Source organism: Bombus fervidus, chromosome 18 (assembly GCF_041682495.2).
Source record: "Bombus fervidus isolate BK054 chromosome 18, iyBomFerv1, whole genome shotgun sequence".
Classification (NCBI taxonomy): domain Eukaryota; kingdom Metazoa; phylum Arthropoda; class Insecta; order Hymenoptera; family Apidae; genus Bombus; species Bombus fervidus.
The window spans coordinates 409,294-419,120 of NC_091534.1; the positions used below are offsets into that span (position 1 = coordinate 409,294).

Below are 9,827 nucleotides of genomic sequence, written 5' to 3' on the forward strand. Positions count from 1 at the left end.
ACATAACATAACATTAATGACCTAAGAGGTGAATAGTTGTCGGGGATTTAGCAAATTCAAATTGTTCGATTGTAACATTCAAATAAGTTACTGTTTGTTTCCCGTATTCGACCAATTTGGGACAAAATATCATCAGCGAAGTCCGCTTTTTGTAAAATTCTTTTTTGGAGAATTATAATTTTTATTTTATAATTTAAATATTATTTTATCCTTTTCGTAATCGTCACGACGACTTGCTCGTGAGGAAAATTTGCAGCTGACCTAGCTCAGAGTTAGTCTTAGAGCGTTTTGAGCAGCTTTTTTCTTAATTCTCATTCTGCAATCTTGTGAGAATATGCACATATTTTCTATTTGTTAAAATTTTGTTAATAAACGATGTTTTTTATGAAAAGATTATTGAGATGTTTAACAAAGTTGATTAATAATTTTTTGTAGACACTAAAACGGTTAAAAATTATGTGATTTAACTTACTAAAACGATATTTATTTGAAATTTGTTAAATATAGTCGTTTATCGTATTACTGTTACCTGCTACTATATACATGTGTAATTTCTGTTGGTATCTTACCTATGTAAGCAACGTATGTAAGCTTCTAACAAATTTGAAATTACAAATTACTTTCAATTATATACTTGAGAAGTAGTTTGGCTAATTTAAGCAGACGATTTTAATATTAGTAATATGTAATTTTAATATATATTTCAATCATATTTTTGAAATTAATTGTTTCTAAACATTATATGAATGTACGCACGTAATAATGATGAAATATTATTAAGTTTATTCTTACACATAGTAAATACACATAGTTAAAGTTTAATGAAATACAAGTTTAAAATAATACCATTTTTAAATTTGCCTTTTTGAAGATGTATATTTATTTATTTATATACATATATGCATAAGTAAATATATATCTATTTAAATAATACCACAAGATGATCGCGATCGTGACAACGTACACATTCACATCCGGTTTTAAAGTCTAGAGTGGCGTTAGTACGCATAGGTTAATATAGGTTACAGTCGTGTATACAACCGTGGAATAGGTAGTACACGTTAGAATATAACCTGTAAAACACGTGTATAACACGTGAGTAAAATTGCAAACAAAATGAGTTTATTTGTGATAAACAGGTATGTCAAAATGTCCAAAAATATCATACATGTGTGTTAATAAACTTAATCACCGAATAATAAATTTAGTCAATTAAACTATATAAATAGATATTCTATTATATTAATCGTACTCGAGTTTTTAGTTCTAATAGATAGAATATTTATTATTAATATACATATTCTATTTGTTGATAGATACGAGGGTGAAAAAGAAGAAACGAAAGATGAAAGGAATTATTTGTCTGAATTATTAAAAAGAATAGAAGAACGTAAAGTAGAAAGAGCTATTAAAACTAATCATCAAATACAGGAAAGTAGTTCTCAAAATGCACAAGAATCGAATTATAAAAAGAATAAGGAAAAAGCAGAAAATCTGAATAAATGTTCAATGGAAAATATTAATTTGAATGAAAATAGTATATCGAGTGACGTTAATGGAAAGGCAGAAGTACATGTTTCAGAGCTTAGAAAGAATAAAAAGAAGAGGAAATATAGCGAAGGAAGTTCTAATGAAACAATTAAAACTGCAGATAAAACATTGCAAAGTGAAAATACAGATAATCAGGATAATGAAATACCTAATAAATCATCAGACCCGAATGAAACAAAAGAAAAAATATCAGGACAGAATAGTGATTTCATAATTCTGGGTGTAAATAATAAGCGAAGGAAGCGTGAAGTTAAGAGAATTCTGCCAGAATGGTTGGCTAATCCAGAAGTCATATCTATTGATTTAAATAGTGGTCCAACCTTGGAAGACATGAATTCGATTTTAGATTCTAAGCTTATTGAAGTTTTAAGAGCTAACGGGATTAATAAATTATTTCCTGTTCAAGCTAGTATGGTATCTTGGCTAACGAAGTGTAATGAAGATGGGCAACAAAAATGGTGGTTAAGGGATACGTGTGTATCTGCTCCTACGGGCAGTGGTACGAATATACAAGTTATTTATAGCAAATTGAAATATTTACATTCTAGTTTCGATACTTTATCGTGTTTTGTTAATAAGTAATGTTAAATTCTAATTACAATTAATGTTGTTAATGAATATTGTTTCAAGTCAGTTTTCTTTATTTAATTAAACATTGCATGCAACGAATAGATTAAAGCTCCGTATTTAAAAAATTACTTTCTGTCGTGAAAAAAAATAATTTAAGAAATTATTCTCTCTTTAGGTAAAACTCTAGCGTATGTTCTACCAATTGTCCAGGCATTACAATTTCGTATAGTTCCGAAGGTACGCTGTTTAGTTGTTGCACCCGTACAAGAATTAGCTATGCAAGTGTATAAAGTGATGCTTACGTATACTTCGCATACAAATTTAAGAGTTGCTTTACTTTCCGGCGCATCAACATTTCACGAAGAACAAAGAAATATTCGAAAAGAGAGTATGTGTTTATAAAGTTTAAGAAGAAGGTTTTATTTACATTATTTATAAAATACAAAATATTCTCTATAATTTTTATATTTCAGATGATAGAGGGGAATATATCTCTCTAGTGGATATAGTGGTTGCCACGCCTGGACGGTTAAAAGACCACATATTAAAAACTTCGGGATTTTCATTGGATGATATGAGATTTCTTGTAATCGATGAAGCAGATACAGCTGCTGACTGGTTGGAGTATATCCCCGAGCCTCATTATCAAACTCCACGATTAACACTTTCCAACTTACGTTCTAGGTTAGTTTTTAGTTACAATTTAGTTACAGTTATCATTTACCAAGATGATATGTATTAATATAAAGTTGTATTATCTGATATTAAATTTATAGTAATGCATTCATTTTTAAACAGTAAAATTCCAGCACAAAAGTTATTATTCAGTGCAACATTGTCACAAGATCCCGAAAAACTTAATCGGCTTGGACTCTTTCACCCAATATTATTTACGTCTGTTTTGGTGACGGGCAAGGACGATGATGTAAATTTAGATAAAGAAGCGGTTAATTTTATAGGGCGTTATACAAGCCCGGAAGAATTAAAAGAAGAAGCAATAGAATGTGATGCAGAATATAAACCAGTCGCGTTATATCAGTTAATAATGAAGAATGATATCACTTTTAAAGTATTAGTATTCACAAATTCTGGAGGAACTGCTCATAGACTAACTATTTTACTTCAATCACTCTTATCTAAAAAGAATATAGTGGTTGGAGAACTTTCTGCACAACTTGCATCAAAAGAACGTGAGGATATACTCACGAAATTTACAAGTGGAAAAATTCAAATGTACGTTTTGTTTATAATTTCGTTGAAAATTAAGATCAATATTTTCTAAAAATTGTGATATAATTTTATTATACTTTCAGACTTGTATGTTCAGATGCAATAGCAAGGGGTGTAGATATTCCAAATGTACGGTTAGTCATAAGTTATGATCTTCCCAAGCATATTAACGGCTATATCCATAGAGCAGGAAGAACAGGACGCGCGGGTAAATCCGGCACTGCTATAACCATTCTGACACCAAAACAGGTTAAAATATTTAAGCGTATGTTGAACAATGCGCATAAAGTAATACCACGTGTTGAAAAAATCGAACTAAGTGGTATTATAAATGAAATCGATTATTTTCATCATATTGATAAATTAAAACTTGCTCTTGAAATAGAAAAACAGAACTTATTACGTGCAAAAGCTGTTAAATAAAATATAATTTAACTGAAAATTTTTACCTATAACTGAAAAAATTGTCTAATAAATCAAAACCTTTTTCGAACCTATAGAATCCACTGAGTGATCCTTGTAGTAAGTATCCTATTCCAAACACGAGGCCGAATACAGAATTGCTCTATTATCTCTAGTTTTCAATAACAAGAATTTTTATAAAAACACGCGAATTGGTTGATAGCTAATGTTTAAAAGTGCGTAAAACGTTAGCAGATTGATTTAATTTTAAATAGAGATAATTTTTCTGATATCGATATAAAGAATTGTTAAATGTTATAGTTTCAAGTGATTGTAAATTGTCATCGAAGCATAAAAGGAGTCCATGTGCGCAATTTCTATGTATTATTTTTCGGAAAAGTTCTTTATCTAAGACGAATTTTTTATACTGTATTCAATTCTATAGACATTTCTGGAGAAAGAGCCGCCCAAAAAAGATGTTAGAACTGTTTTTAATTCGTACAGGTCGAAAAACAGACGTAAACAGACGCGTATTGCAAATGTACGTTTTGTTTATAATTTCGTTGAAAATTAATATCAATATTTTCTAAAAATTGTGATATAATTGTATTATACTTTCAGACTTGTATGTTCAGATGCATTAGCAAGAGGTGTAGATATTCCAAATGTACGGTTAGTCATAAGTTACGATCTTTCTAAGTATATTAACGGTTATATCCACAGAACAGGCAGAACAGGACGCGCGGGTAAATCCGGCACTGCTATATCCATTCTGACACCCAAACAAGTTAAAATATTTAAGCGTATGTTGAACAATGCGCATAAAGTAATACCACGTGTTGAAAAAATCGAACTGAGTGGTATTATAAATGAAATCGATTATTTTAATCATATTGATAAATTAAAACATGCTCTTGAAATAGAGAAACAGAAATTAATTGTTGAAATTAATTAATTACTGTACGAATGTCTTTTGTATGTCTTTTTATTAAATGATTATTGAGATGTTTAACAAAGTTGATTAATAATTTTTTGTAGACACTAAAACGGTTAAAAATTATGTGATTTAACTTACTAAAACGATATTTATTTGAAATTTGTTAAATATAGTCGTTTATCGTATTACTGTTACCTGCTACTATATACATGTGTAATTTCTGTTGGTATCTTACCTATGTAAGCAACGTATGTAAGCTTGTAACAAATTTGAAATTACAAATTACTTTCAATTACATTCTTGAGAAGTAGTTTGGCTAATTTAAGCAGACGATTTTAATATTAGTAATATGTAATTTTAATATATATTTCAATCATATTTTTGAAATTAATTGTTTCTAAACATTATATGAATGTACGCACGTAATAATGATGAAATATTATTAAGTTTATTCTTACACATAGTAAATACACATAGTTAAAGTTTAATGAAATACAAGTTTAAAATAATACCATTTTTAAATTTGCCTTTTTGAAGATGTATATTTATTTATTTATATACATATATGCATAAGTAAATATATATCTATTTAAATAATACCACAAGATGATCGCGATCGTGACAACGTACACATTCACATCCGGTTTTAAAGTCTAGAGTGGCGTTAGTGCGCATAGGTTAATATAGGTTACAGTCGTGTATACAACCGTGGAATAGGTAGTACACATTAGAATATAACCTGTAAAACACGTGTATAACACGTGAGTAAAATTGCAAACAAAATGAGTTTATTTGTGATAAACAGGTATGTCAAAATGTCCAAAAATATCATACATGTGTGTTAATAAACTTAATCACCGAATAATAAATTTAGTCAATTAAACTATATAAATAGATATTCTATTATATTAATCGTACTCGAGTTTTTAGTTCTAATAGATAGAATATTTATTATTAATATACATATTCTATTTGTTGATAGATACGAGGGTGAAAAAGAAGAAACGAAAGATGAAAGGAATTATTTGTCTGAATTATTAAAAAGAATAGAAGAACGTAAAGTAGAAAGAGCTATTAAAACTAATCATCAAATACAGGAAAGTAGTTCTCAAAATGCACAAGAATCGAATTATAAAAAGAATAAGGAAAAAGCAGAAAATCTGAATAAATGTTCAATGGAAAATATTAATTTGAATGAAAATAGTATATCGAGTGACGTTAATGGAAAGGCAAAAGTACATGTTTCAGAGCTTAGAAAGAATAAAAAGAAGAGGAAATATAGCGAAGGAAGTTCTAATGAAACAATTAAAACTGCAGATAAAACATTGCAAAGTGAAAATACAGATAATCAGGATAATGAAATACCTAATAAATCATCAGACCCGAATGAAACACAAGAAAAAATATCAGGACAGAATAGTGATTTCATAATTCTGGGTGTAAAAAATAAGCGAAGGGAGCGTGAAGTTAAGAGAACTCTGCCAGAATGGTTGGCTAATCCAGAAGTCATATCTATTGATTTAAATAGCGGTCCAACCTTGGACGACATGAATTCAATTTTAGATTCTAAGCTTATTGAAGCTTTAAGAGCTAACGGGATTAATAAATTATTTCCTGTTCAAGCTAGTATGGTATCTTGGCTATCGAAGTGTAATAAAGATAGGCAACAAAAATGGTGGTTAAGGGATACGTGTGTATCTGCTCCTACGGGCAGTGGTACGAATATACAAGTTATTTATAGCAAATTGAAATATTTACATTCTAGTTTCGATACTTTATCGTGTTTTGTTAATAAATAATGTTAAATTCTAATTACAATTAATGTTGTTAATGAACATTATTTCAAATCAGTTTTGTTTCTTTAATTAAACATTGCATACAATGAGTAGATTAAAGCCATCTATCTATCTATCTAAAAATTGTGATATAATTTTATTATACTTTCAGACTTGTATGTTCAGATGCAATAGCAAGGGGTATAGATATTCCAAATGTACAGTTAGTCATAAGTTATGATCTTCCTAAGCATATTAACGGTTATATCCAGAGAACAGGAAGAACAGGACACGCTGGTAAATGCGGTACTGCTATATCCATTCTGACACCCAAACAAGTCAAAATATTTAAGCATATGTTGAATAATGCGCATAAAGTAATACCACGTGTTGAAAAAATCGAACTAAGTGGTATTATAAATGACATCGATTATTTGAGTCATATTGATAAATTAAAACATGCTCTTGAAATAGAAAAACAGAACTTATTACGTGCAGAAGCTATTAAATAAAATATAATTTAACTGAAAATTTTTACCTATAACTGAAAGAATTGTCTAATACATCAAAACCTTTTTCGAACCTATAGAATCCACTGAGTGATCCTTGTAGTAAGTATCCTATTCCAAACACAAGGCCGAATACAGAATTGCTCTATTATCTCTAGTTTTCAATAACAAGAATTTTTATAAAAACACGCGAATTGGTTGATAGCTAATGTTTAAAAGTGCGTAAAACGTTAGCAGATTGATTTAGTTTTAAATAGAGATAATTTTTCTGATATCGATATAAAGAATTGTTAAATGTTATAGTTTCAAGTGATTGTAAATTGTCATCGAAGTGTCACGTCCCGCGCTCCGCACGAACCGTAACGAGAACAAGAAACCACTCTATACACAAATCTAAATAAACATACCAATAACCGATTTGCAATTTGAAACCATGTTTACAGTATTTGAAGTGAAAGGCAGTTAAAGCCTCTAAAAGCTATATCTTGCGAAAATTTATCTATGTTTATCTAATTATGTTTTCATAATGATATTGAGACAATTTGAATTGTAAACAAAGTCGTCAGTTGAACAAACGTTGGAGATCTTCCCAAACATTTTCAAAGGAAGGACCCCGACGCTTTTCCATCTCCGACAGATATAAATAAATGTAGCGACTCAGAGAAGTCAGTATAATAATTATCCTTCGTCTATCGAATAACAATATTACCGTTCAAAGAGTTATCATTTTGTCAACCGAAGAATTTTATATCTGTCAGTCAATTGTCAATATCAAAATCGAGCAAGATTTGAATAAATCATTAGATATTGTTAAACTACTTTCAACCAGCTTTAATCCTCTCCCGTGCTAGTATCCCTGCACATAGCAGGTTAGCCGAAAAGTGGAATCGGTTTTCGCCAGTAGCACCAAACTCTAGTCGACGCTACCCGTAACGTTTGAAATAAATAAAAATTTGAAATAGTCCTTGGACTATTTCTGGTGGCAGCAACTACCAATTTCGATCTCAACTTGACTTAGAACAAATAAATACGTAACACGAAGCATAAAAGGAGTCCATGTGCGCAATTTCTATGTATTATTTTTCTGAAAAGTTCTTTATCTAAGACTATTTGTTATACTGTATGCAATTCTATAGACATTTCTGGAGAAAGAACCGCCCAGAAAAGATGTTAGAACTGTTTTTAATTCGTAGAGGTCGAAAAAAAAATATGCTGAGAGAGTATGTACGATATTTCGTCGCCGTGTTACTATTGCTCGTCCGTTTCGTATCATCGCGTTTGGAGCTACTTTCTTCGGAAAAATCTCACTCGTTCATTTTCCGCTCGAAAACGTAGTGATAACTTTTCTTACGCTGGGTTATTGCAAATTCTTGATCATTCAAATTCTTGAACCCATTGACCAACACGCGTGCTATGTTACGTCTCAATCCATATGCAGCTGTTCTGAAACGTGCAGCAATTTTGACAGCAAAGAAACGTCAGGAACAGAAAGATCTTGCTCTAGCAGAGAAGCGTGGAGTAAGTTTAACGTTAAATTGAATAATATTCGTTTAATGCATACAGATTCTAACGAAAATATTTCACATTTACAGATCAAGCTCCCAAAGACTACACCTGCCGTAAAGAGTAAATTACTCCGAGCAAGACGCGCGAAGCAACTTTTGAAATTGAAGGAAGAGAAAAATCAGAGACCCGTGGGTTTTAAAGGACGTCCTATTATGAAGCCGACAGCTAGGATAATTTCAAGACGAATTCAAAGAGCCATTGCAAAAACTCACCCCGAACAAAAAGATACACTTTTTAAAACGTTATAAATTTTTATCAACGTTTGTTGTTCATCCATGAACTTCATTTGCATCGAATAAAATATGGGAAACAACTACAGGAAGATCAGCTTTGTAATTGATGTAACTATATTTCCTACCTTTGACAAACGCTGTATATTCTGTCGAATTGGGATGAATGGGGATTTGATGGAACCCGCTGGCCATGTCCAGGCTAACGAAGTATCTCGCCTTTTGCAATCTCGCGATTTGGTCCCCAATAAGAGGTGGTAGGGGATACCGGTCCGCGACCGTATTTTTATTTAGCTCTCGGAAATCTACGCACAACCTATCCGAGCCGTCCTTCTTCTTTACGAGTAACATAGGGCTCGCGAACGGTGAGTTACTAGACCTTACGATTTTTGCCCTAATTAATTCGCTTATTCGCTCACGTACTATTCTTTGCTCTGCCTCGCTAAGTCTATAGGGGCTTCTTTGTACGGTGATGTTAGGATCGATCAAACGTATTTCTAACTGTCCCGTATTTACGCGTGTACGCGGGAACCCCGTAATAAACGAACTGTTAAATTCTTCGAGAATGGAAATCAATCGGTCTTTATCATCACCGAGCACCTCGGTGTCGACTTCGTTAATATCGATTTTATTTTCGGCGGTTTTATTACAAACATTGACTCTCGATTTTCATTCTCGTACGGCACTCCGCTATTTTATGCCCGAGGATACCACAGTAACGACGTAAATTCGATATAACGAATTCACGGTTCACGGGATAACAGATATATTTTGCTTTAAAGTCAAAGTCGGACTCGACTCACTCCTCGTGATACACTGATCGCTCGATTCACTCTTCACCGATCGTACAGACACACCAGGTCTCTGGCTAATGAGACTGCAAGCAAGAGAATGCCTTTCCGTCACGACGACGCTGCCGAGCAAAAGTATGATGGGGTGTGCCTACGGGCACGAGGTCCTCGGATTCGTCGAGGAAATCCTCCCATAACAGGCGACAGGTATGCGGGCTGATAAAACAAAGGCCGCTTGCCAATCTGAAGGACGTTAGTTAACTAAA

At 31.9% G+C, this 9,827-nt stretch overlaps 2 protein-coding genes across 2 annotated transcripts; both read left to right on the forward strand.

Annotated features, from left to right (window-relative positions):
* Window positions 1-1,041: 1,041 nt before the first annotated feature.
* Window positions 1,042-3,774, forward strand: LOC139996492 (probable ATP-dependent RNA helicase Dbp73D). Its single transcript, XM_072020863.1, has 6 exons — window positions 1,042-1,139; window positions 1,317-2,050; window positions 2,297-2,509; window positions 2,595-2,805; window positions 2,920-3,354; window positions 3,435-3,774. Exons 1-6 carry the CDS (start codon window positions 1,117-1,119, stop codon window positions 3,772-3,774), a joined length of 1,956 nt encoding a protein of 651 aa, XP_071876964.1. The 5' UTR covers window positions 1,042-1,116.
* A 4,577-nt stretch (window positions 3,775-8,351) lies between these two features.
* Window positions 8,352-8,850, forward strand: LOC139996505 (uncharacterized). The gene is made up of 2 exons (XM_074112155.1): window positions 8,352-8,492; window positions 8,567-8,850. Exons 1-2 carry the CDS (start codon window positions 8,388-8,390, stop codon window positions 8,786-8,788), a joined length of 327 nt encoding a protein of 108 aa, XP_073968256.1. The 5' UTR covers window positions 8,352-8,387; the 3' UTR covers window positions 8,789-8,850.
* Window positions 8,851-9,827: the final 977 nt, after the last annotated feature.

Excerpts from the sequence above, each read along its gene's own strand:
- LOC139996492 (XM_072020863.1), top strand. The coding sequence starts at position 1,117 with ATGAGTTTATTTGTGATAAACAG. Across the intron at positions 2,510-2,594 it reads AAGAAATATTCGAAAAGAGA|ATGATAGAGGGGAATATATC; the intron begins GTATGTGTTTAT and ends TTTATATTTCAG. Across the intron at positions 2,806-2,919 it reads CTTTCCAACTTACGTTCTAG|TAAAATTCCAGCACAAAAGT; the intron begins GTTAGTTTTTAG and ends ATTTTTAAACAG.
- LOC139996505 (XM_074112155.1), top strand. The coding sequence starts at position 8,388 with ATGTTACGTCTCAATCCATATGCAGCTGTTCTGAAACGTGCAGCAATT. Across the intron at positions 8,493-8,566 it reads CTCTAGCAGAGAAGCGTGGA|ATCAAGCTCCCAAAGACTAC; the intron begins GTAAGTTTAACG and ends TCACATTTACAG.